This window comes from Equus caballus, chromosome 4 (assembly GCF_041296265.1).
Source record: "Equus caballus isolate H_3958 breed thoroughbred chromosome 4, TB-T2T, whole genome shotgun sequence".
Taxonomy (NCBI): domain Eukaryota; kingdom Metazoa; phylum Chordata; class Mammalia; order Perissodactyla; family Equidae; genus Equus; species Equus caballus.
Window position 1 is genome coordinate 79,333,224 of NC_091687.1, and position 27,876 is coordinate 79,361,099.

A 27,876-nucleotide genomic window follows, 5' to 3' on the forward strand; every position below is an offset into this window, starting at 1 on the left:
GCAGTCCGAGGAAGCTGATCCACACTAACAGAGCTCATCAGAGACTGCTGTGAAAGCAACTTTACTTATTTACAATAAGGAGTGTAATTGCCAAGTGGTCTAAATATATCAGCCTGACCATTGAGCCCAATTATCACAAGGGTGTTTGGGAAACAAAGAAGCAGAACAAGGAGTTACATTACCAAATTCGAAATTCGTAATGCCATCTGGCTTCCTTGCCACAATAGCGATTCCTTGTCAAGTGGCTTCTTGAATCAGCCTAACAGAACATTCTCTCTTCAAGTGAAGGTGTGCTCTTGCAAATTTCCTTTTTCTGCACCTTTATTACTAAACATCCTTCTTCTAAAGTACACATGCATTCCTTACAAATGTTAATACCTTTCTGACTAGGAGCACATAATCTCTTTAAGATGATTCTGCTTTTCTCTGAACTGAATGCAGGATACTTATTATTATTTAACTTTCAAAGTTCTTTGAGGACATCTAGCATCACCTCCATATAGAAGATAACATTTCATTTGTATTTATAAGTCCATTAGCACATGCAGAAGTGCAAAGTTAATATTCCCCAAATTTCAGTCATATCTATACCATTTTCATGATTTTTACAATATACGAGGACAACTATAATTTCATTATTTTTTCTTCAAATAAACACTTCTTTACTTAAATTTATTTTTAAAGGATACTTTATATTACTACCATTAATTAAAACAACCCAGCTTAGGGGCCAGCCCAGGCTAGGCGCAGTGGTTAGGTTCACACGTCCCGCTTTGGCAGCCCGGGATTCGCAGGTTTGGATCCTGGGTGCTGACCTATGCACCGCTTGTCAAGTCATGCTGTGGCAGGTGTCCCATATATAAAGCAGAGGAAGATGGGCACAGATGTTAGCTCAGGGCCAGTCTTCCTCAGCAAAAAGAGGAGAATTGGCGACAGATGTTAGCTCAGGGCTATTCTTCCTCAAAAAAAAAAAAAAATAGAACAACAACAAAAACAACAACCCAGGCTACTCTTGACATAAGTAAAAATAACTAGTAAGAATAATAAGAATAAAATAATTTTTAATAATTTGTTTCACTACTACCTGCACATATATATGCCACCATTTATTATCACAGCTGCCAAAATATGACATATTGTTTGTATCTTACGTAAGGTCTAATGTAGCCCGCAATCCTGGCCTGTCACTGAAGATTGCAGAAGTATTACTTTGTTATAACATCAGCACTGCTTTGATTCATCACAAGGGTGTTTCACCCTGATGCGAATGCTGGTTCAACCTTTAAAAGAAACTTAAAACAAAAGACTATAGAAAACATGAGTTGTTTATATGGAATGTTCCTTAAGATAATATCTTTAAAATGAGACCAGTTCTCCATGGAAATAATCTAGTGTGTCTTTCATGAAATTCTATAAAAGAGCTCTGATGGTGCACTTAAAGGGCTATCATTAAACCATTTATTGCTGTGTAGGTGGTGAGTTTTAAAACATTTTCTCAGACATACAAAAGCGTAGATCTTTTGGACCTACAACAAAATGTTTATTTCGCTCAGCTCATTCTATTCAATGTGCATAGCACCCTAAGATGTGGTAAAATGTCTGAAAGTAATTATTAAAGAAAAGTGAAGAATAAAGAACTATGGGGTTTGTTGGGAAAGGTACAGAGAGTATATTTTCAGAGGCTATTTGAAAATGTATATGGGAGCTGATCAGGTGCAGACACCACAGGAGGAAAAACTTCTTTATCCTTTGAGTTAACAGGGGCCCTGGGTACTGCTCTTTGTCCAGAAAGTTTGTGAGCATGAGTCCCTAGAAAAAATAAAATATTTTCTGCACCATAAAATGTTTAGGACTTCTCATTAAAGGATAACAATTGAAAATGACAGATATCTTTAAATCTTTATCTTCAAACGGGTTCATGGTTATACAAAAAAACCTCAAGGAAATTCAAAATTCAAAAGGAAAAAATAGATATTTTAATAATATTTTAGATACTATAGATATTATATGTAGGGAATATGATTCAATTCAATATAACTGAATTTATGAGCTACTTAGGCATCTTAATATTGGAGCTTTGTTGCATTTGTTTCAAAAACATCTTAGTGAAGAGTGGATATTTGTTGGCTTCTTCCGCAGCATCCATTTCCCCTTTTTTCTAACCAAAAGGATCTCATTTTCCATAGAACTTACTCATCCCAAGTACAAAGCAGCAAAGTGGTTTAAGAGAATAGATCCCACCAGCTGGTTAAGTCTACCAGAAGATCTTGCACCTGACCACAGTGATTGGGTCAGGGATGGGCATGTTATCACATTGTGACCAATAAAATTTGAGAGACTTACTAAGGGCTCCTATGAGCGAAGTTTCCTTGCTCTTCTGTGGGAGCTTCAAGGACTGGACCTGGACAGTGTAGAAGAATGTGAGGCCCGTTAATGCTACCATGAGGGGATCTAGCATGCAAATGAGTCCAGCACCTGGAGGAGGACAGCGCTGCAAGAATCAAAGCGGACAGGGTGTCCCGTTGGCATCATTAACCTATGAATCAAGACTCCCCAAAAGCCTAAACTTAGAACAGTCTTTTGACAATTTAGTCACTTGAATCTTTATATACCTTCACCGTTTTTTTTAATCCACGTTGGTTCAGGTTTTCTATTATTTGCAACCAAAAGTCTCCCAGCCAATGTAGGGAGGTAATTTGGAACACTGGAGGAAGTATTGTGTTGAGGAGGTCTGAGCTCTGGTTTAGTTCTACCATCGAATATTTGTGTGATCTTAAGCCGGTTCTCCAACCAAATCCTTTAATCAGTTTATCCACGTGTAAAACAAGAGCATTAGTTCTAGAGGATTTCCAAAACATAGCACAGACAGGCTAGATGTCCACCTCTTGGATACAAGGAATAATCCACTAGTACTAAAATTGGATCCTTCCAATTCCCTTGTTTCCATCCAAGATCCTGCTCCCATTAAAACTTGAGCTAATTGTGCATAACTCCATTCCTGTGTCTGCCAACCCAAATCCACAGGGAAAACCACCTCACCTCCTCGTATTTATTTTAGAAGTGATGTCATTACACTGTAAACTCAAGTGCAGGAGCTTTGCATAATCAACGATCATCACAGTGTTAGCATTCTGCTCCACCAACATTTGTAGAACTGATAATGGTCAGAAAACAAGGTTCTTCATCTAGTAGTGTCCTCCTGATACCCAATTATCTTGGCACCTAAAGCAGCAAAAGATACTAACCACAATAGGACTAAGAAGCCTAGCTATGCAAAGAGAGATACTATTCTCAGCAGGTGTGGCAACAAATACCACTGCATACTTTTCTTTCTGCTTTCCTATGGTGGTTAGTGAGATATATATAGTTTACTGTTCTTGTGGAGACTACATATGTATGCTATATAAGAAACTGTCTTATTCATTTGATAATCTGTATCAGATAATTTTTCTATTTTTTTGGCATGTCAAACTTTCATTAAAGTTTTTTGTTTGTTTTTTAATTTTTTCTGAGGAAGATTTGCCCTTATCTAACATCTGCGCCAATCTTCCTCTATTTTGTAAGTGGGCCACCAGCACAGCATGGCTGCCAACCGAGCAGTAGAGGTCTGTGCCCGGGAAATGAACCTGGGCCGCAGAAGTGGAACATGTTGAACTTAACCAGGAGGCCACTGGGGTTGGCCCCCTCATTAAAGATTTTTGCATGGGTGAATAGAGCAAATTAAACCCAACTGCAACATTTATATTTACAGAGAGATTTTCTGTGTGAGTGTGTGTTTCTTTGGGGGGTATTCAGTGGAAGACAAATTTAGGGTAAAGTTGCATCAATAGGTAGAATTCAGGTCAGACTGGGAATTTCTGATGTGTGTACAGTCATCTGTTTCCATGAGTTCATCTGCATGGAGTAGAAAGAAACTACAAAGAGGATCTTTTTCTTCAGTCATCCCCATGGTCATATCTAAACTCTGGGAGCAAGGGGGCAGCTACAGACAGAAGCAAGAAAAGTTGGTTTCACAAGGATTCTCTGAGACCCAGGTACACTTGCAGCTGTCCTTCAGAACCCAGTAACAAGCTGTGCTATGGAGATAAGGAGAGAGCATCCTCCTGACTTAAGGTCTGAATACAGTATGGCTTTAGCTCAGGAAGGATATTGAGAACAGACGATCATTCTGGCAAGCTTGACAGCCTGAAACTCTGGAAGTTTGGGGAGACACCCTCCTTCTCTCCCACTCCCCGACTCCCCCAGAGACATTCATCTTGTTGCGGCAGGGATAAGTCATGGTGCTGGTAGAGAAGGCCACCCTAAAGGGAATTCTCAAGTCTCCATGATCAGTAAAGAAACCTGGAATAGAAGGAAAGAAATGACTCCTGGTGAGTTATTGTGAAACACCCCAAGTCGACTCTCAGAATAACCAGGAAGACTTTGAATGGAGGACGGAAATCCTGCATGAGGCAGATTAGGCATGAGACAGAGAAATCTGAGTTATTATTGTTCTATGACTTCCTTCGGGCCCTCAAGCTATGACAACTCCTGGGCAAAACTTGGATTACTTATATATTAAAAAGCAGTCCAACAATAAAGTGTATCCACAGATGTTTCAGACAATATAAGGCTTTGTTAATGTTATCAGAAAATTTATTCTATATAGTGCACAATCCTCTAGAAGTCCTTTTTCTTATCCCTATCCATGTAACAAAAGAATTGCCTTGATCGTAATGAACGTTTTTGGGGCTGAACACCTTGTTAACAAGAATTAGAAACACATTTTTTAAATTCCTTTTACCAAATTGGAATTATCTTCTGACCCTCCTGACATTTTCCCACTTCAAACATCCCCCAAACCTAAATGGACTAGAAACCTGAATCACCCACCGAAGCGGACACTGTCAGCACCCTACCCAGATTCCCTAAGATTGCTTTCACGTTTCTGTGCACCTCTCTCCTGGCCAGGGCCTGCACTCTGTTCCACAACACTGCCTACAGCTGGGCTGGTTGGGCTTTGCCCTCACTCACAGTGAGCTGCAAGTTTGCCTCCTCCACCCAAGTCAGCCCTTCCTAAGGACTGACAGGTGGGGGCTATAGAACCCCAGGTTCCCTACCTCAGGTGGGTACAAAACCATGTGGTGTCAAATCACACAGCACCATTCCCCGGGGAGACCTAGCCAACAAATGCACCCGTGCTTAACTTCCCCCCCCCTTCCCCTCCTGCTTCCTTCACTTCCTTACTGATTTCTCTTGAGAATACTTCTTTAATAAATCACTGACATAAATCCTTGCTTCAAGGCCTGCTTCTGGGGACTCTGTCCTAAGACTCTTCTTATAGAAAAATCTATAAAGAGATCCCAGGACTCAGAGGGGGAATATGATCCTAAGACTCTTCTTATAGAAAAATCTATAAAGAGATTCCAGGACTCAGAGGGGGAATATGATCCTAAGACTCTTCTTATAGAAAGATCTATAAAGAGATCCCAGGACTCAGAGGGGGAATATGATAGAGATAGTCTCCCAAAAAGGTGGAATAAACCATCAGCATCCCAACACGATTTGAGGAAGACAGGAGAAGCCTTTTGCTTAAGTATTTGACTGTCACTAGTATTGGAAATGCCAACATAAGTGACTTATTCTGTAAGCTCTGGGCCCTTGCAAGTTCATCACCCCATGTCCAGTTATTCCAGGAAAGAGACATGGGTAGCTTGAACCTTCATCTCCATCACCAAAATTACCAAAGTGTTCTTGGCCCAGGTTCTAAATGCCACAACTAGATCACAGTGGTGTTGGGAGGAAAGTGAACTCAGATTTGTTGAAATTACCTGAAGTGCCCAATTTTTGGGGGACGCACAGGTTTATTGGTGGCACTTACCTATGGCCAGACCACAGGCTGGTCAGTGTTTGGAGGTGGGTCAGAATAGCAACTCAGACTCACTTACTGGTGCTTTCACTTTGCTTTGCTTTTGCAAGAGGGGCAAAAAGATATACATGAGATTAGGATCTAGAATAGTCACTGTGGCAACCAAGAGGCACAGCCAAAGTTTGGGGATCTCATCCTCTCAGAGGGAGGAATCAGCAGGTCACAGAAGCTCTGAACTTTGTGCTCTCTCTGCCTTTTATACAGCTTAGGCTTGATAAGGGACATCCGGAAGTGAAGAATCTACCCTAACACCATTAAATAAATTCTACCTGTGCCGTAGTCAGAAAATTGAGTAATTTCTGCACTTCACTCATACTAGAACATTGAGCCTAACTGAAGTTCCAGTGCAGCAGCCTGGCTAAGGTACCCCATGGTATTTCGTTTTTGAGTCGACACCCCACTTTAGACCAACTTTGGTGGCAGCAGTGATTGCTTACCCAGGGCTATTTAAAGAGGCCTGCACAGAACTGTGCAGAGGGGCAGAAGTGCCATCCCATCCTATGTGTCACGTAAGAGATGATCAGGTGAAATCAGATGATGACAAGGACTGCAGTTAGGCTAGGGCTATCCTCAAACTTGAGTAAGATACACGCTCCTTTGAAAGGAAGAAGTATTCATGATCTCTATCTTAGTTTGGGTTCCCCCAAAAGCAGACCCTGAGGCAAGAATTCAAGGGCAAGTAGTTTATTTAGAGAAAACTAGTAAGGGAGTGGAGAAATGTTACAAGGAAAGGAAGGCAGGCAATGAAACGGGCACTATTAAATCAGCTACTATGTTGAATGCCTGGAGATGTCCCATCTGAATTAACCCACCTGCTTGATAAAGGGGCTGAGGTATTTATAAACCCACCTTGTCAGTCATAGACTGAAGACTGCTTCCTGGGGTTGCTAATTCCCCAGCATTTCCAGCCTGCCACACTCACACAGGGTTCCAGAAAACACCCTCAAACACAGAGATGCACGTATCGACAACTGAAAGTCACTAAAGCACAGTAAAATAGTTTTGAGAGAATTGGAAAATGGTTATTGTTATACACCTACTTACTTAGAAATTGAGCTAGAAGGGACATACAATTGGCCCAGGTAAAGAGGGACCAGGGCCTTGCATTCGCAGCACACCCAGAAAGGATGTGTGGGGATGTTCAGGACTCATGGTCGACTGACTTTCCAACAATCTCATAGAATGCATGACAACATATTTATTTAAATCAAAACATAAAGTCAGCTGATGGGTTTCATAATGTGTATGGGCTTCGCCATAAACTTATGAGTTAAATCTGCAGCTCTAGGTTTTTAATGAAAATATATGTATTTAAAGCACATAAACAAAATACTATGTGACAGAAATTACATTCTTTGTAATTAATAAACTTACGATACAAAACTTTAGAATTTTAAAGGAAGCATATATAAAGAGGTTTTAGTTAAAATTATTTTTAGTTTAAAAAAATTTAGAAGCTAGGGGCTGGTTCCGTGGTCAAGTGGTTAAGTTCACGCGCTCTGCTGCGGCGGCCCAGGGTTCGGATCCTGGGTGCGGACATGGCACCACTCGTCAGGTCACGTTGAGGCGGTGTCCCACATCCCACAACTAGAAGAACCTGAAGCTAGGATATACAACTATGTACAGGGGGGGTTTGGGGAGATAAAGCAGAAAAAAAAAAAAAGAAAGATTGGCAAGAGTTGTTAGCCCAGGTGCCAATCTTTAAAAAAAACACTCTTCTTAAAAAAAAAAAATTTAGAAGCTAAAGGGGCAAAAAAAATGTTTGAAGAGCACTGTAGCTCACTGCTCACATTACACTTCAAGAACATTTCTACAGTCAAAATTCTTGGTCACTAGCTTGAAACCAGAAATCAACTTCAGCTGACTCAAGCAGGAAAGGAAGTTACTAAACGATATTCAGTAGCTCACATAATTGTGAGGCAGGCTGGAGAACAAAATTCAGAAGTTACATAGCCATGTGGCCTGTCCCAAACACACAGCAAAGCTGGATCAGTTGGGACCCTGTGGACACCACTGCCAAACAATACAGACTGAAGCTGGCATGCAATCAGGCCCCGGATGCCATCGGTTGCATCAATGGCATGGTTCCTTTATGAACTTGCTCATGCTGCAAGTGGTGTGACCACAAGAGTACATTTTCTGTAGGTCCCAACCCAAAGCGTGAGCAGAGCCTAGATCTCTCTTGCAAGAAAGACCAGGAAAAAAAGTACCTGATACACTGAGCTCTATCTCCCACTCAAATTCAAATTCTCAAGAAATAAAAAGAGAGTTCTGATGTTGAACAGCCAAAAAACAATGATTAATATCCCTGACAAACAGTTGTCTTTAATTTGAATTACCACTTTTTGTTTCCAAAAAAACTCTCTGCTGAGAACTTCTTTTAATTCACTGCATCATTATGACACATCTGTGGTTTTTAATTTAGTTTCTGATGCCTATGTTAAAATGCGGATCATTCTTTATTTTCTATCATTATTATTTCTCCGCATGAAAAATCCCATTACATGAGTTATTACCAGATGGGGTAATGACTTAGAAAATGTTTCTGTAGTTCTAGAGTGAAATTCCAACAACAATAGGAAGGGAGAGAGGGAGGAAACAACAGAGACATTCTTCTGAAGTCTGAGTTTTTGTTTGTTTTTGTTTTTCATGGTACAAATTGATAAATTCAGAGAAAGGCAGGGATTATGTCTCAAAGCTGGTCTACATGGGCAGGATGATAATACCTGGGGCTGATCACAATGACAAATCACCTCACTTTCTTGGTGGAAGAGTGAGTTGTGCCCTTTGTAGAGGGCGATTTGGTAATGTGGATATAAAAGCTTTAGAAATCTCATTTGTTAACATCAGAAAACAGAGGTCTGCAAACTTTCTGTAAAGAGGCAGACAGTGACTATTTTAGGGCTTTGTAGGCCATATAGTCTCTGTCATAACTACTCAACTCTGCCATTGTCACCCAATAGCAGCTACAGGCAATACATAAATTAATAGGTGTGGCTGTGTGCCAATAAAACTTTATTTACAAAAAATTTGGTCTGAGGGCTATAGTTTGCCAATCCTTGTTAGAGAAGTTTAATATTAACAACACCGATACCTAGTATTGAAGGAAAAAATGGAATAAATGCACCAGAGACATTTACTATTGAATAAAATTTTGGAAAGTGTTGAATCTTTGTAACTGTTGTAACCAGCAATCTGAAGGAAGAGTACAAGTGCCCACAACTGGGCCATTAACCATAAATGACCTTTCTATATTTCTTCACTCTATTGGGCACGTCCCTTGGACAACAATGTTAATATCGCAGTGTAGTGCAGTGGAGCTTGACTGCCTAGGTTCAAAGACTGGCTCTCTCATTTACTAACAAAATGACTTTTGGCAAGACAAAACCCAGAGAAGAAACCAGCAGAACCATGGAACAAGTTCACAAGAGAGATGGAGGCTGAGAACACAGTGAGCGCTTGATCAAGAAGACTTAAGATTTTGGTAAAGGCTGAACAGGCACCACTCCTCTTTTCTTGACAGTGGAGCCTCCACCTTATGACATGACAGTATAACGCGTAAGAAACACACACATGAAGTAAACAGTAATTTGGGTGGAAGAAATCCATCTTTTACTTAATTCCATCACGGAGGATATTCCGGGGAGAAGTTTAGAATTTAGAAAGACTTTGTGCCACAGACAAAGATGGTCATAAGCAATAGTATTAAAGTTGTTTATAAAGAGTCAAATATACTCTAAATCTCCTACAAACGGTACAGTTGTTTTTCTCAATGACTTTCTTTAGTCAAAATCCAGGAAGATAATAAATTAAGAGGCTACCTATCTCCATTAGTTTTCTATTGCTGCCATAACAAATTACCAAAAACTTAGTGGCTTAAACAACAAAACTTTATTATCTTATAATTTTATAGGTTAGAAGTCTGGTATGGGTCTTGACTGGCCTAAAATCGAGGTGTTGGCAGAATATGTTGCTTTCTGAGGCACCAATCTGTCTCCTGCTCACTTAGCTCATTGGCAGAATTCAGTTCCTCGTTGTTGTGGGATCAACGTCCCTGTTTTCTTGCTGGCTGTAAACTGAGGGCTGTTCCCAGCTAAAGACAACTACACTCCTTGGCTCATGATCCCCTTTCTCCAACTTCAAAGCCATCAACAGTGGAATAATTCCTTCTCATGTGTGCCTCTCAGAACATTCTCCTGCCTCCCTCTTCCACCTTTAAGGGCTCAAGTGATTAGAGTGGGCCCATCCGGATAATCCAGGATATTCTCCCCATCTCAACTCCTTAGCCTTAATCCCATCTGAAAAAGTCCCTTTCTCTATATAAAGTAACACAATCACATTTTCCAGGAGTTAGGATGTGGACATCCTTAGGGGACCATTATTCTGCCTACCATAATACCCCCCTTGCTTTTCTTATTCTTCCCAGGTACTGATATCTGAAAGATGTCCAGCTGCCTTTGAGTACTTGGATATCAATTCCTTCTAATCTTTGAAAAAGTCCACCAAGAAAGGCAGACAACGACATATCAATGGATATGTGCTTTTGCTTTTTCTTTTGGCTGAGGATGATTCACCCTGAGCTAACATCTGTTGCCAATCGTCCATGTTTTTATGTGAGCCACTGCACAGCATGGCCACTGACAAGTGGTGTGGGTCAGCGCCCAGGAACCGAACCTGGGCTGCTGAAGTGGAATGCACGGAACTAACCAGTAGGCCACTGGGGCTGGCCCTGTGCTGATTATCTGTAGATATAGACTCAAATTTTGTGTTGTGAGTAAAACACTTTATTATCAATTATTGTAAAGAGCACTGAACTAGAATCTAGGAGGCCTTGATTGTAGGCTCTGTTATGTGACCCTGAGAAAATCACTGAGGTGCTTTGGAAACTCACTTTCCTTATCCACAAGATGAGAAACAAGGGCCTAGAAAATTCTAGATTTCCTTCCACCTCTAAATATCTAGATCCATGGTCTAAAAAATGGGTAGAGGAGGGAGAGTAATTATATTTCAGGTATAAAAACAAAACAACAGCAAAACTTACATAATGAGAACTTTTCAGAAATAGTAAGGAAAAGTTTTGGTTTGCTTTTTCATTTTTTCCTACTCCCTACGCATTTTAACATAATTTCAGGCATTTGCTTTCCATTAGTGACTCAAGGTCCTTATGCTTAGTTTTGTCAATATAATTCTTACACTTCACTTTAACACTCCATTTACCTTTCTGTACCTCCTCACATTATTCATCCTTCACAGCCTAAACTCAGTATTTTTCTCCACAGATCTCAATAAATTAGTTTCAATCTCTCTTGCAATATAATGTCTGCAACAAGTCTAAGTCAATCTATTCCTTCAGTGCGGCTTACGGCTTATACCATTCAGGAATGAGCTCATATTGAAGCTCCTCAACAGCTATGTTAATTTCTGCCATCAATATTATTTCCCAATTATGGTATGCCAAAATCACAATAAAAGGGACAGTATAATTTTATTGCAGTCCAAGCCTCTGAAGACTCTAATCTTTATAGGCCAAGCAAAAACAACAAAAAAGCAAGCAAATGCACTCAGTTTTAAAAAGCGTTCTTTAGCCTGCTTTACAATAATGCTAACACATACATGGTAATTTATTCTAAAAAAATATGTTGAAAATGCTCAGGCCTACATGCTCCATTTGGATTAGTTGTACTCTTTACTTGCTATTTAAATTAAGCTGCTCCAAGTTGTATGAATTCAAATACCTTCTTAGGGCAAAGTCAGAGGTATGAGACCAGTGATCTAGTGGTTAACATTCTGCGCACTCACTGCCACGGCCCAGGTTCGTTTCCCAGTCAGGGAACCACACGATATTGTGGCGGCTGCATGTTGCTGTGATGCTAGAAGCTATGCCACAGTATTTCAAATACCCGCAGGGTCACCCATGGTGGACAGGTTTCAGTGGAGCTTCCACACTGGACAGAGTAGGAAGAAGGACCTGGCCACCAACTTCCGAAAAAATTAGCCATGAAAACCCTATGAATAGCAGCAGAGCATTGTCGATACAACGAGGGAAGGTGAGAGGATGGAGCAAAAAAGACCAGGCAGGGTTCAGCTTTGCTGTACATAGGGTCACTAGGAGTCAGACTCGACTTGACGACACTAACAACAATTCATAAAAGAGAGTATGAAGAACAGGAGGAGAAAAGTAAAATAAGGGCAGGTTAACCACATTTAAAGTCCAGATTCTCAGTGGAATATTAAGTCTGTTGTGCTATAGTAATATGAATCAGCTCACATATGATTGCTAAATGTGGGAGTAATGTTAGAATAACATGGACGTCGGGTTGGTTTATACTGAGTTTTTCCTAGAACTTTAATGTCTTCTGCTACCAAAAAACAATAGCTGAATGTCAAGTACAAGCAACACAGCTGATTGCATGAACACACTAGGCCTGGTGGAATACAGTACACAAACGACAACCTTTCGCTGTGTGGCACCCTGGTCTTCTTTTCACTTAGCTCAGCCATGCACCCCATTTTGATAGTGCTTATTTTGCAGTTCTCTTAGATCTTTGTGCAAAAGCAACACCAGACAATGAGTCAGAGCCATCCATCTCTGGCATCTCTAGATTTTGGGCAAAGTTTGCAACTGCTTCTCCACCTGCAACTTCTGACGATGTTCTCCTGCCCTTGTTTCCATCACTCAGCAGTGTCAACTCTTCCATAAACTGTCATTTTTCTAGCTATCTTTAACTATTTTTTTAAAAGGTAAAGCTCTATAAGTTACTATAGCATGTATTTATTCGTTAGGAATTTTACAAGTCCTTTCAAATGTGCAGTTTTCATTTGGATTTTTACTGTCTCTGTTAATGCTGCAGTTCAGTGGTTCCCATACTTTGCATCATGTTACTGTCACCCAGGGAGCTTTTAGAACCCTGATGCCCAACCTCTACCCTCATACCATTTAATTCAGAGTGTCCAGGGATGGGAGCCAGGACATCAGCAGTTTTCAAAGATTCCCAGGTGATTTAATGAGCAGCAAAGTTTGGAACTACTGCTCTAGTTCAGTTGTTCAGGTTTTGAGTAGTCTTTCCCAGGCCTATTTTTTCCTTAAGCTCTCTTATTTAAATGAGCTATTTTTTTTGAATGTGAGGGTTTTCAGGAATGTACACATCACACTGTAGCCAAAATGTTTATATTACCATTTTGGGTTTCCAAAACAAAAATGTAAAGAATGCATAAAAGTATTTATAAGTACTTTATTAACGTGTCAACCTATATATACTGAAACAGTGGGCTTCCTAAGGCAGACTGGTCCTCCAGACATTCAAGGTAAAGTGTATGCCATTGTAAGTACAACCAGTGTGTTATGTGGCCTCACCACTGGCTGGCGAGCAACATGTGTCACATTTACACAGTTCTACAGATTGTCCCCATCTACTTTGTTAACAAGCAGTCCTGTCTTTTCCTGCGTCTCCCTACTCTTGCCATCCTTCCAATTCGCCAACACTATCACTATGTCGCCCACAGTGCTGCCCATAGATTGGCTGTCTGCCCCACTGCCTTTTTTAACCACTATCTTTGAATCATGTATCCTTTTCCCTTCCAGTCCTACTGCTACAAATTAGAAACTCACACCTGGATTCTTGCTAGCCTTCTTATCCTCAGTTCCTACTTCCACTAAATAATTCATGTCAGATTAATTTTCCTAAAGTGCATTTATGCTTTTTCTCAAGCCCCAATTTTTCATAAAACCTTCCAAGATTTTAACACATATCCATCTTCCTCTTCCTTAAGCACTTAAAATATGTACCACTCAATCTGTCCAATCAGGGGGAAAAAAAACAGTGAACAAAATATTGTGGAACAAGCTTTGGGACTGAAAAAAGGTTACCTGTGATGTAGTTCATGTCTTTAAGCAATAATAACCAACATTACGAGTGCGTATCACATGCCAGCCTTTATAAGAATTACTTTTAGTCCCCATCAACAATTTGATTAGGTAAGTACTATCATTTCCTCCATTTTACAGATGGGGAAACTGAGGCAAGAAGGTTAAGTAATCCACTCAAAGTCAACAAGATCTGAAGACAGATAGGCTAGTTCCTGAGTCTGTTCTTAATCAGGATTCTATACTGCTTCTCAATTAACAAGTCAGATATATTTGATTTCTCTACATCTCTTAAAAAACGGAGTTAAAAATGCCTGTCTTCGGGGCTGGCCCGTGGCCGAGTGGTTAAGTTCGCGCGCTCCGCTGCAGGCGGCCCAGTGTTTCGTTAGTTCGAATCCTGGGCGCGGACATGGCACTGCTCATTAGACCACGCTGAGGCAGCGTCCCACATGCCACAACTAGAAGGACCCACAACGAAGAATACACAACTATGTACCGGGGGGATTTGGGGAGAAAAAGGAAAAAATAAAATCTTTAAAAAAAAAAAAAAATGCCTGTCTTCATTACTCAAAAGAAAAAAAACATATGAAAAACACTTTGTAATTTAGTGTTAAATAAACTGATATTGCCACATCAGTTATTTTTCTTTATAATTTGGGATATTTATTATTTTTCCATGCACTAATTATTTTAAGTTTATAATTAAAGCTCTGTACTTATTCAGCAATTTCCTTGTTTAAGGAGAGACTATGACTTATTTATGTCCTTTTCACTTTGGAGAACCCTAGAAAGATCAATACAATATTTATTGTTAATTGGTTGACACTTTTGGTACTTGTAGAAATAAAAAACAATAAAAAATCAAAGTAAGTAAAAGCTCATATCATACTGGTTAAAAGTAATTTTAACTTTAATTTTCCAATTATTATTGTCATTGTTTCCCATGAACCACTCACAGGAAAGTGCAAATTCAGTTCCCCCAGATGCTAGTGTGAGTCTGAGTCTTGAGGTTAACAAAGAATACAGGACACAAAGAGAGACGAGCCATGCCCTAATTCGGAGGGGGAGCATTAAGATCCTCTACAACAGTGCTTCCAGAGACCCACTTTATTTATATACATTGGTTTCTACTAATAGAAAGTAACTCCAGGCATGTCAGATATCTAGGGAACTCCTTCCTACCCTTTCCTATCTCTTTTTTGCCCTATTCTTAGTAAGTCTTGATTGTTGTTCTAGATACACGCAATTAGATTACTACTGAAGGGGAGGCTCCTGACTGCGTTGGGAGATATATAAACTAACAGGCTAGTCTTAAATGAACTAAATATGAAAATTTCACCTTCTACTCGAGGTTTAGATTCAGAACTAACAGAATACAATGAGTGTCCATTCCAGCATAGTTTGGTTGACTCTTTAACGGCGCTAGAGTATCATTTAAATGAGTGGCACTTTGAGAGATTTTGATTTAAGCTGAAGGTCTCTCTATACCTTCTTAAGTTTTTAGTTCTCAGATGTTCACATAAATCATTTTCCTCTGTTGGAATTTTAACTTAGTTTTCCTTTATGAAGTGTTGAACTATGTCTATATACTCCCAAAGTCACAAGTCTAATTTATATAAATCACATAGGTAACGTTTGCGTCCAGATATAACTTATTTTTGTCTTACTAAATGAACTTTTCTTTATCCATATCCATAGACTTTCTCTCTGCATGTGTGATCCTTAGGAACTACAGAAAAGATAGCAGTTTCAAGACATGTGCAAAAGAATTTGTGATGCTCATAAACACTGCACATCTACTAAATGGTAGTCTGGCATATTACTTTAATGGAAAGGACACAAAGTCATAAACTTGTAATGTATTTATGATGAAATTAGTCCCAGAGGTTACTATATAATGTCAATAAACATTTTCAAAGATAAGCACACTCTAAGAGATGAAAAACACATATTATTCATTTTAAAAATGTGGTATATTAGTTTCTTTAAAACTCCTTATTAATGCTACCTCATTTATCACTAATTAGTACTTTGGTTTTCTTTTAGTTCAATGTCTAACATTTGCAAATCACACAATATCTTCATTTTTTCACTTACGGTAGATACTTTAATTTTCCCCCCAGAAAATACTAGCATACTCACCAACTAATTCCTGATTGTATGTGGTTTCAAACAGGTCAGAGTTCTTTCAGTGTATAAAATATTAAACATTTCGGAGCGATCTGTAGGTAATTTTGTGGGTAACCTGTAATGAAAACAGATGCTTCACTTTACAGAAGAAAACTGCTGAAATTGCACGAGTTATTTCAAACCCACAATTCTTCGGTTAAGAAATCTCAAGCCTAACTGAAATACAGATTTCGTAAAAAAGGGAAACCACTCTCGCTGGTATTTTGTGTAGTATAGATCCTCTTCTCACTTCAAGCCCTTTGAATTTAGGGCACCACAGTAAAATAAAAGGGAAAGAGCGACGTTTCCAATAACATTTGTTAATATCCAAAATGATAGCTGTCGCAGGATCTAAGGAAACTGAGGCCCAAATGAGTTGATGTTCCTTGTGCAAGGAGAGCCACACGATCCATTAGCAGAGCCAGGACTGGAACCTAGTCCAGCGCTTATTTAGAAGATTCTTCCTTCATCAGTCCTTTCCTGGACAGTGCAGCAGACCTGCCTTCTATTTGCTAACCTCACCCCAAGGACAGGAGACCTGTGGCGTGAGACAAGGGAGAGTTTTCTAAGGGAGGCTCACACATCTTTCCCAGTTTGTATTAAGTTTTTTAAATAAGTGAATAACAACGCTTCGATACCGAAGCACTTTTACAGGCAAATGCAGAATATGCGAACATGCTTTTTATTTTGTGCTCTTTTGAGATGTATATCATATGGTCATAACGTGCTCAACTTTGCCCTGGGCCATTTGGTTTCTAAAAGATGAATCTTCGACCCCTGCAGCAGAAAACTAGGGATTCCACTTCCCCGCACCTGTATTTCATAGGAAAACAGCACTTATCTCTCTACTTCACTTGTGATGTAAACACCTTATTCCGTTTTCTCCCGCCTTTCCTGTCTTTTTTTTCAACATTTTCTTCTAATAATTTCTACCACATTGCCTTCCCATCCGCTGGGACAGTTGCTGTTCCCGGTTCTCCCTCCCACCGCACCTTCAGGAAGCTGCTTGCTTCCTTCCGCCTCTCGCTCGCTTTTGTCTCTCGCGGCTTCCGGGATCACCGCGGGAAAAACATTGCGCACGCGCACTAAGTCGTCAGCGCTTTGCCTCTGGGATGCGGTTTGACAGGTTTCTTTTAGTCTCTGACTGGCGGAAGCTAAGATGCGGTAACTCTCGCGATATTTGCTGCCGCCAGTCGGCGGGAGTTGCTGCCGGTTACGCGTGAGGCTTTTTACCTCCACTTACTGCCGGCGCTGCTGTGTCGCCCGGAGCGTCCGGCCCGAGCATCATGACGTCTGCCCTGGAAAACTATATCAACCGTATCCTTGGGCCTGCCGCCACAGGCGCTAGCCGGGGCCGTGGCGAGGCCGGCGTCCGCGCTGGAGAGGCCAGGGGTCAGGATCGGCGGGCGGTTGGGACGCCGGGCCACTGCGGGGCGCGGGGTGCGGGTGCAGGGAGTGAGGAGCCGGGACCGGCCAATCCTGCGCCCGGGGCTGGAGCCCGCCGCTCCTACGGGCCCAGGGCTCCTTTTAATTTAACCTAAACAAAAAAACCCAGTGTAATTATTCCGAGCTTTTCCCTCTCTCCATAGAAATCAGCTATTGGCTCACCCTAGGGCCTGTGTATTCAAGTTTGGGAGTTAGATGAGCTGTCGTCCTAGCGGCGACGATGGCCTTGTAAATCTTGTCCTTGTTTTATTCACAGACTTGCTCACTTCGAGGATAGCACAGACTTTAAAGATGGTGTACAAATTGAATGTCTGCCCCTTTACCGCTTGAAGTCTGAGCTGCTTTGTTGATAGAATGAAAATAATGCTCGCTGTTGTAATGGATCGTCATGAGGGGCAAATAACTTTAAAAAGCCAGTGTGAAGTCTTAAAAGTACCCTACACAAGTGTTGCAATTTTGAAGTCTCAGGACAGGAGTACTGCATTGTGCTCTCATGTGCAAATTTGGGACAAAAGTGAAATATGAAGGCCTTTAATGATGCAACCATATTGGTACCTTGTGACATTGATTATAGCTTCTTTTCTTTTGAATTTCAGAAGGCAGGTCCTAGAAGGCAGTGTGTTAAAGCGCCTGAAATCATTCAACATTGATTAGTTTTGCACTAATCCAGTTTTCGTTTTAGAGATGAAGAAACAGATCTAAGAAAGGGGGAAATGTCTTGCTCAAAGTCAGATTGGCAATATTCCCAGTAAAAAAGAGTATTAAACTTCCCAGCTGTTTGAGACAGGATACACTGATCACATACAGAAAGGGATTTTCTTTCTCTGTTTTTTTCTTTTATTAATTGTGTAGTTATCATAAAGAATTGAAGAAAGAAACTCTTTAGGTTTTTATGTTGTGAATGTAGTGGCTTTGTTGAATAGTTGTATCTTAATTCTGTCACCTTTTTGCTGGTAAGTCATATGATTTCCCTACCATATTCCAAGTTTTCAGATTGCATTCCCTGCAAAATGCTTTCCTTGATTCAGTTATCAGGAACTGTTGCTGTTATTACTTCTGATGGGAGAATGATAGTGGTAAGTATTTGGCACGTTCATTCTCTGCTTTTTTTGTAGTCCTACTGGTTGTAAATTTTTATGTAGAACCTCTGAACTCTAATGCCTAGTACCCCAGTATACCTGCCTTGCAGTTTTCTTATGATTCAACTCTATCTGTCTGATAAATACCTGCCGATCCATATTTTCTTCATTAAAATACATTGAATATAAGTTGCATACAAGGCTTCTAGGATCTGGGAGGAGTAATAGATTCCGGCCTCAGAAAGTGTCTAGTCTGCAAATACCTTCCTGTATTTATATTTATCTTCCTCTTCCTTTTTTTTTTTTCTGCTTTATCTCCCCAAACCCCCCTTGTACATAGTTGTATATCTTAGTTGCAGGTCCTTCTAGTTGTGGGACGTGGGACGCCTCCTCAACGTGGCCTGATGAGCAGTGCCATGTCCGCGCCCAGGATCCGAACCCTGGGCCGCAGCAGCGGAGTGCGCGAACTTAACCACTCGGCCACGGAGCCGGCCCCCCTCTTCCATTTTTTATTTCCTTCTTCATCAGTGCTCTGACATTCACTATATGAATCATATAATTTTTTTTGAAATTTCGTGTATACATCTTAGAGACTTTTTTATGGTTTAGATACTGCATATGTAGAATAATGAACATTTAAGGTTTGAATGGTGTTAATATTCTCTGAATATTCTTAGGTTGTAAGACAACCTGAGGACAAATTATGATGATTAATTCTAAATTTATTTCACCTCATTTATCCTTTTGTTACAGTATCCTCTTGTAATTCCAGAAAAATTTTGGTTTCTCTCATTGACCTCTTCCTTGATCTGAGGAATTTATTCCATGATTTTGGGCAACTTAATTATTTCTTCATTTATAATTCACATAGTTGTTTTCTTTCAAAAAGTTTTAAGGCTACTAAACTTTCCCTATTTTCTAACTGTATTTAATTTAATTTCTTGTTTTCCCATTCTGCAGTTTTCCTTTTGTTTCTTTTTAATCCTTGTGATTTGACTATTATCAAAGTGTTAGTCTTTGCCGGTTATTAAGTGTATGTCATGTACCAGGCACTTTACGTCTGTTGTATCCCTTAATCTTCAGTACAACCCTGTGAAGAAGGATTACCCCTGTATTCCAGGTGAAGAACCAAACTCAGAAAAATTTGCTTTCCCAGAGTCACGTGGATAATAAGTGGCAGAACCAAACTAGGATTTAAATTGGATTTTGATTCCAAAGCTAAGGCCAGTTGGCGTTGCTTTTTTTCTTTGTTTTTAAAGATTGGCCCTGGGCTAACATCTGTTGCCAATCTTCCTCTTTTTTTTTTCTTTCTTCTCCCCAAAGCCCCCCACAGTACATAGGTGTATATTCTAGTTCTAGGTCCTTCTGGTTGTGCTATGTGGGACGCCGCCTTACATGGCCTGATGAGTGGTGCTAGGTCCGTGCTCAGGATCCGAACTGGTGAAGCCCTGGGCCGCTGAAGTGGAACACATGAACTTAACCACTTGGCCACAGGGCCAGCCCCTGGCCTTGCTTTTTTCTTACTCAAGAGAACGATCATGGTTTTTTCAGGTACCTCACATTGTATTTTGTCTAATAAGAACAGTTTGAAATATTTTAGTCTCAACACTTGAAGAAGCCTCTTGCTATTTACAAATATTTGCAAATAGTTTTTTATTTTGTAAAAACCTCAAGTTTAAGTTTTCCTATTTTTGTTAATGGGATAGATAAGAAATTGGAAAATTATTTTAATTTTATAGAAGGAAAGATATTTAAAATGGGCATTTTGAGTACTAAAGTTCAGTAGCCCTGTATTTCTGTGACACATAGTTCACTTGATAGAATAGTTACGTGTAAAATGAAGCCAAGAGGCTGTAAGTGTGATAACAACTATTTGTGAACAGTTTAGTATAGTAAGTACTCCACATTTTGTTTCTCTTCCAAATTATAGGTTATCATTTTCTCTTTATTTCATTCTGATTTTATATATTTTGATTTTCAAAACAAACCATTTAATAGTGAGCTTGAGAGGTTTAACCAGCCAAAGCCAAAATAAGTTGATGTTTCTTCAGAAACTTGAATAGCATCTGAGTTTCTGTGTTGTGCTAGGCCTGTGTCTTTCTTTATTCAAAACCAGGGTTCTTCCATAAAACTTTATCTGAATATTTCCTGCAAGTTCTTCTAATTACAGTCATATTTGTATCTGCCTAACTGGGTTATTGGGAGGATTAAATAAGTAAATAAATGTGAGGCTCACAGAAACACTGTCTGGCAAATAGAAGTACTCATTAAGTGTTAGCTCTTACTACCATTTGAAGTTTGTGTGCTGATTTGATTCTCTGAAAAATGGCAAATTATATTTGCTTGTTCATAGTTGTATCATATAGTAGTTCAGTGGCCTGGCTCTGAAGCTAGCCTTTTGTGGTTCAGATCCTAGCTCTGTTACTTTGTACCCGTGAGACCTGGAGAGATTACTTAACCTCTCTGTGCCTCAATTTTTTTTCTCTGAAGTGCATATAATTATATATACCTCAAAGGGTACAGATTAGTTGAGATAATATGTGCAGTGTGTTTAGCACAGGGCCTAGTCCTAGGATGTAGCATGAAGAGATACTGTTACATTGCTGTAGCTGGTATTTATGGTTCCCCTTTATATATATAGTCGTAGTTTTCCCTTAAATTTTACTTGTTTTAGTTTGTGCCTTTAGAATGTTAGCTTCTGGACTACACAGGCTTTTATGCTGCTTTCCTTGGAAATACATACACTGGTACATAGATAGCCTTTGTAACTCTCAACAACTCTGCACATTAGTCAGATGTGTGGTGTAGTTCTTTTCCCCTCTCTTAAAAAAATCAAGAGGTAAGTTTTGTGCCCAAGAATACTCTTGGTTATAAAGAGTTAATTCTGTTATAGTAGACTTATATTTAAAATAGGTACTTCTATTGGATACCTGGCAACTAAAATTACTGTGTGGTTGAATTTACGTATTCAGGTAAATCAGAATATTTGTGTTTTTCTCTTGAATATTTTCTTTACAGGGAACACTGAAAGGTTTTGACCAGACCATTAATTTAATTTTGGATGAAAGCCATGAACGAGTATTCAGCTCTTCGCAGGGAGTAGAGCAAGTGGTACTAGGGTTATACATTGTAAGAGGTGACAATGTGTAAGTAAAACATGTCTTTTTTTAAGACAAGATAATTACTCTATAGGTGTACTGCCTTGCTATATGGAGAAGAGGTTTCTATCTGCTGAGATTTGTCCAGTGTCCTGGGTAGGGTTCAGAAAAGGCCCTGCCTTACACTGAATTCTTCATTACAGAGGCTTCGTAAAATGTTCTTCCAAAATACCCCTAATTTTAGAGGAACATAAATATACTCCTGGGGTCCAAGGCTAGATTTGAAAATACCTTTGAAAACTCTTGTGTGAACAGTTTTGAACAATTCATGCTCTATGACATAGCTGAATTTATAAACAAGTACTTATCCATTACTTATTTTTGTCTTTTAAATTTTTAGTATAATTGGCCAACTTAAGATGTCCCATGTTTATACTGACACACTGATAGGGCAGTTTGAGAAGATGTATTTTAGTGGTAGCAATTTAAGAAAAGTCTGCAACAGTTAGAGCAACACTGCCCAATATAACTTTGGGGGATGATGGAAATGTATATCTGCATGGTCCACTCTGTTAGGTACTAGACAGGTGTGTGGCTTTTGAGTACTTGACAAGTGGCTGGTGTGACTGAAGAACTGAATTTTAATTCTTTTTTTTTTTCTTAAGATTTTATTTTTCCGTTTTCTCCCCAAAGCCCCTTGGTACATAGTTGTATATTTTTAGTTGTGAGTCCTTCTAGTTGTGGCATGTGAGATGCCACCTCAGCATGGCTTGATGAGCGGTGCCGTGTCCATGCCCAGGATCTGAACTGGCAAAACCCTGGGCCACTGAAGCAGAGCGTGCGAACTTAACCCCTCAGCCACGGGGCTGATCCCATGGAACTGAATTTTAAACTTTATTTCATTGTAATTAGTTTTGATAGCCACATGTGACAGGTAGCTACTACATTTGTGCAGTTATAGGGGCTAGAAGATTATTGAATCAAACTTCTGGTGAGTACCATATATGATTAAAACATAGCTGGAAGGCAGCAAAAGATATATTATCATCTCAGATTATTTAGGGGGACAAGTAGGATATAGAAGATGAAGGAATAGTTTATTCATTTGAATTGTTTATCTCAAGAAGATTGCCTTTAGATAGGTATATTATTTGATCTTTAATCAAAATCAGGAGTTTATAAAATATTCTATAGAGATGACTTTTAGGTGTGAAGTTATAAAATGAGCTGTAAAGAACAAGAGGAAGACAAAGCAGGTGGGCCCAGGTCCCCTGACCAGAACAACATGGGCTATTTATATTGGGGCTCTGCAGAAGAATTGATTTTAATAAATTTTCTTCTGCTTTAGTTTAGAAAACAAACAAACATACATTGTTTTAAACTTAAATTTAAAAAAATTTAAAACTTTGCTGTAGACCCAGTGGTGTGCTAGAGGTCAGCTTGTGCTGGCTCATGAAAATAGATTGTTGTATTTTTAGGAATTTTGCAAAGTGATGGATATCTTCTTAGTAGCTTGAAATTGGCTATAGTGGGAGTATTTGCGTATGGTTATCAGTAAACACGGCAAATCAGGTCCCCTCTCTTAATTGGAGAGCTGGGTTTAAAACATTTACCAGTACTCTACTGTCTTCCATAAGGATTTTAAAGGATACTAAATTTTTAAGGGTGGAATTGAGATCTTTGATTTGTTTTATATTGAGAAAACTTAGTATATTCTCCTAGAGTTGGGTACTTTCCATTTATTAGAGAACTGAAGCCTTTATACAATTTAAAGCAAAATTGGGCAAATTCGTATTACAAGTATTTGTAAAATTTACTCTGATTAAACCCAAACAAATTTAAGCAACCAGTTCTTTGTGGAATAATGTTTCATACGTGTCCCGTGGTGTAGATGTAACAGTGATTATATCCAGCTAGAGAGCCATGACTTGGTTACTTAGCGTGGCATTAATGAAATTATAGTCATGCACCACATAACAACATTTTGGTCAACGACAGACCACATATATGATGGTGGGTCCCATAAAATTAGTACCATATAGCCTAGGTGTGTAGTGGGCTCTACCATCTAGGTTTGTGTAAGTACACTGTGATGTTCATGCAATGAGGAAATCACTTGACACATTTTTCGGAACATATCCCTGTTGTTAAGTGACTCATGACTGTCATGTTACAGACTTTTATGTTAGTGTAGAATCGAGGAAAAATTTGCTCGTTTTAACCCAACCAATCACATCAAAAAGTCATTTGTTAGATACCTAAGTACCTGTTGCTACTATTATCTTTGTTTTTTTTTTTTTTTTTTTTTTTAAAGATTTTATTATTTCCTTTTTCTCCCCAAAGCCCCCCAGTACATAGTTGTATATTCTTCGTTGTGGGTTCTTCTAGTTGTGGCATGTGGGATGCTGCCTCAGCGTGGTCTGATGAGCAGTGCTATGTCCGCGCCCAGGATTCGAACCAACGAAACACTGGGCCGCCTGCAGCGGAGCGCGCGAACTTAACCACTCGGCCACAGGGCCAGCCCCGCTACTATTATCTTTGTATATGAAGAACTATGCTTTTTGGGGTCAGCCTAGTGGCATAGAGGTTAAGTGCGTGTGCTCCCCTCTGGGGACCTGGGGTTCGCAGGTTCAAATCCTGGGTGTGCACCTATGTGCTGCTCATCAAGCCGGGCTGTGACAGTGTCCCACATCCAAAAAGTAAAGGAAGACTGGCACAGATGTTAGCTCAGGGACAATCTTCCTCAAGCAAAAAAAGAAAGAACTGTGCTTTTCGGTTTTGGATTTAAATTGAGTAAACTGAGAAATCATGAAAAGGAAGCTAATAGATATTCTATATAATATCATTGATGGATTAAGTTCTTTGACCTTAGTCAAGTAATGGACACTTGTTTGTTTATTTAGTAGTGATTTTGTGATTTTTCCCTCCCTCCCACAATACAGTCCCTCGATTGAGTTGAAATCATAGGATTGGAAGTTTTGGGTTTTTGTACCATATCCATCCTATATGTGTCTGTTTCCTTTAAAGGCTCATGATCCAATCACACTATTTGCAATCTGTCTTTAGTATTGGTTCCTGTAATAATTTTGCCTTCAGATTATTTCTTCTTGAGTTTTGTGACTTAAATGTGTAAATCACTACCACATGAAAATGCTGTTTGTTATTCACCTTAAGTAGTTCTTTTTACTATGTTCTCTCAGTGTTGTTCAGAAATGAGATTGTTTTAACTGACGTTTTTCTCCTCAAATAATTACAGTGCAGTCATTGGAGAAATTGATGAAGAGACAGACTCTGCGCTTGATTTGGGGAATATTCGAGCAGAACCTCTAAACTCTGTAGCACACTGAGGAAAAACTACCTACATTGGATATCTGTAAATCTTTGTACAGAAACTGATTGTTTCAGGGCGGGTGTGTGAATTTTTATCAATGTTATTGTGGATTTTGACTCCCTACTGACTCCTTGTAATATGATGTGTAAATTAAACTATTTCTACATTTTCTTGAAAAAACTTTTTTTTTTTGCCTGAATCATAGGTTTGGTAGCTCGATTTTATTTTTCTATTAAATAGTGTGAAAATCTAATGATTGAGAACTTGTAGAAAAAATTTTCTGATATTTTACTATTTATGGAAAACTGGTTAAAGGAGAAATTCATGTGCTATATAAATCAGGCCTACAAATATCATCAGTAGGGCAGGATACATGTATTTCTCTCCCTGCTTTTTAAGGAAGTCACAGGAAGGTAAGTCTTGTCCTTTGCAGATATCTGAGCCATATCCATTTATTATTCTGCCCTGGTGGTTGCTCCCTGGCACTTTAGAAGTGTGGGTAAAAATGTGTTTGGTAGAGAAAAAGAAAAATGCTAACAAAGTTGTATATTATCTAAAAAAATTATTCCAGGGGCCAGCCCGGTGGTGCAGAAATTAAGTGCACACATTCTGCTTTGGCAGCCTGGGGTTCGCCGGTTTGGATCCCAGGTGTGGACCTACGCAGCTCTTGGCAAGCCATGCTGTGGCAGGTGTCCCACATATAGACATATGTCCCACATATAGAGGAAGATGGGCACCGATGTTAGCTTAGGGCCAGTCTTCCTCAGCAAAAAGAATAGGATTGGTGGCAGATGTTAGCTTAGGACTAATCTTCCTCAAAAAAAAAAAAGTAAAAAAAAACATTGATTCCATATAGGCTTAAAAGCCATCTTTGCTTTTAATTTTAAGAATTGGGGAATTTCTAGTATTAAAGGAGTTTTTTTGTTGTTTATAAATGTGAGTAAGTAAATCTTAAGTTTATATTGAGGCAGTGCTTGTTATTGTCAACAACTTTCCATGACCCACTGATTGCTTAAACAGGATTTTAGAAGAAGTAAACATGGTTTCTCATGGCATTTCAGGCCTGTCCTTTGGTTGATTATTTGAGTAAATCACTTAAGTAGATAATGTCCCTCCATCCACAAATAGGCTGTTTTCTAAAACTCCTTTGTACAATTGGTTGATTACACTTTTTAAAGAATCCATAAGACACTGTTATAAGTAGTGTTCAGATATCCAGGCTGGTCCACAACAATTGTCAACTCACGTGTAGACCAAAGTGAAAATCGAAAAGTATTTACATTCTTGTAATTCAAACAAAATTTAAATAGGTTTTTTCTTATTTTTAATGAAAGTGCTTACAGTGGGGCTTGGCCAGATTTTTTGGTAAGGATGCAGATAGTAAATATTTTAAGCTTTGAGGGCCATGTGGTCTCTGTTACAGCTACTGTCATAGCATAAAAATGGTCATAGATAATACATAAATGAATAATCGTGTCTGTTCCAATAAAACTTCATTTACATTAACAGGCAGCGGGCTGGATTTGGCCTGCAGGCCCTAGTGTGCTGACCCCTGGCTTAAAGTAAGGAATACAAGCTCAGTAAGAAGAGATGATGGCTAATGGGTATAAATTCTGAAAAGGGCTTCTGGAATGGATCCTTGCAGAGGTTAGAAGTGGATTTCTTTCGTATTTTTTTTTTAATATTTAAAACTCTTTACTTATTAGACATGGTAGTTTTGGGGTTCACAAATAAAATATTTTCCAGAGGAAAATATCTTCCCTCCTTCTCAGAAACAAGACTTGTTAAGGAGAGAACTGTTGAGATAGTTTTCTTCCTTGGTCATCAAGCACCATCACCCCGAATAACCTGGTTGATGTTCTGATGTTCAGGGCTGTCTCTGGAGGATTAGAGGAAGGTTAGCTAGTATTGGCTATTCTTAAAGATTTGACTTTTGTTGTATAAGGTTTTATGATCAATTTAGTAATAAAATGCAAGTAATGCAGGGTGAGTAAAGCAAAGAGGCAGGTTTAATTAGGGTCTGTAAACCAAATGTTCTATTTTGATAAATGATCATATTTTAAATTGGTAAACTAATTCCAAAAATCAGTAAGGAATACAGATCATTCAGTTGCTAAGTGAAATGTATTTTGACGGTACAAATGAAGTCCAGAGTTGGATGTTTTCCCAACATACTTGACATATCAACAGAAATTACACATAAACCAATAAACAAGCCATAATTCCCCTCCCTCATAGTAATGAGGTTCTAATGAAATTATCCTTTTGAAATCTTCTGAAACACATATGTATTTTCCTGGTTGATGTCAGAAAAATTGTTCCCAAAATGTGCATTGGATGTTTTTACCAATGGTTTGTAGGGGGAATGAATGAAAACACACCAAATGGTATATGCAATTCTTTATTCCTGGGCGCACATGGTAGGCTTTTATGTTCATACCCAATTCAAATTGGATTTCTTTTTGGGTGACCATTGTAAGGGAACCACAATTATGAGTGGTAACATAGTTAACCAGCAGTGTCAAGTTTTTTATATTCTCTAATGAGACTTTTATTCCGTAATCAGTTTCCTAGTTACAAAGAGATTCAAATCAATTTTAACCTGTAATTATCTCTGTGCTCTGTAACTCAGGGACTAAGAAAGCCCAGCTTAATAATGAATGAGAAATAAACTTGGCAAGATATTTTCACTAAAATTTTTTTAAAAGGCAAGTAACTGCAAAAAGGACCTAATTTGTTTCTTTTTAACTGAAAAGATACTACCCAAAATAATAGTTTAAAACATTACTTTTAGGTTGAAGCACTTTGATAAGTTAAATGGCTTTACATGCAGACGGTTTTGGCATAAATATAAATCTTGATGCCAGAAGTATACGAGATATTAAAGATGAACTTTTATTACTATTTGCTTTAACTAAAAATCCTGTTTAATACCGTTATAAAATCATTCTGAATTTTTAACCTAAGGAGATATAAGTATG

The 27,876-nt window shown here is 39.0% G+C and overlaps 1 protein-coding gene and 1 long non-coding RNA gene across 3 annotated transcripts in view; one reads left to right on the plus strand and one right to left on the minus strand.

Annotated features, from left to right (window-relative positions):
• LOC102148459 (uncharacterized) overlaps positions 1-17,060 on the minus strand; it is a 54,869-nt gene extending 37,809 nt beyond the window's left edge. The window contains exons 1-2 of one of the 2 annotated variants that reach the window (XR_011437970.1): positions 16,934-17,060; positions 15,915-16,017 (exon numbers count right to left, since the gene is read on the minus strand). This is a non-coding gene — a long non-coding RNA (uncharacterized lncRNA). Of the gene's footprint in view, positions 1-15,914; positions 16,018-16,754 lie in introns of both variants that reach the window. The other variant, XR_002807554.2, reaches the window with a different exon arrangement.
• Positions 17,002-25,075, plus strand: LSM8 (LSM8 homolog, U6 small nuclear RNA associated). Its single transcript, XM_001500986.7, has 4 exons — positions 17,002-17,258; positions 18,423-18,463; positions 21,485-21,612; positions 24,821-25,075. The coding sequence occupies exons 1-4, from the start codon at positions 17,228-17,230 to the stop codon at positions 24,909-24,911; spliced, it is 291 nt and encodes a 96-aa protein (XP_001501036.2). The 5' UTR covers positions 17,002-17,227; the 3' UTR covers positions 24,912-25,075.
• Positions 25,076-27,876: the final 2,801 nt, after the last annotated feature.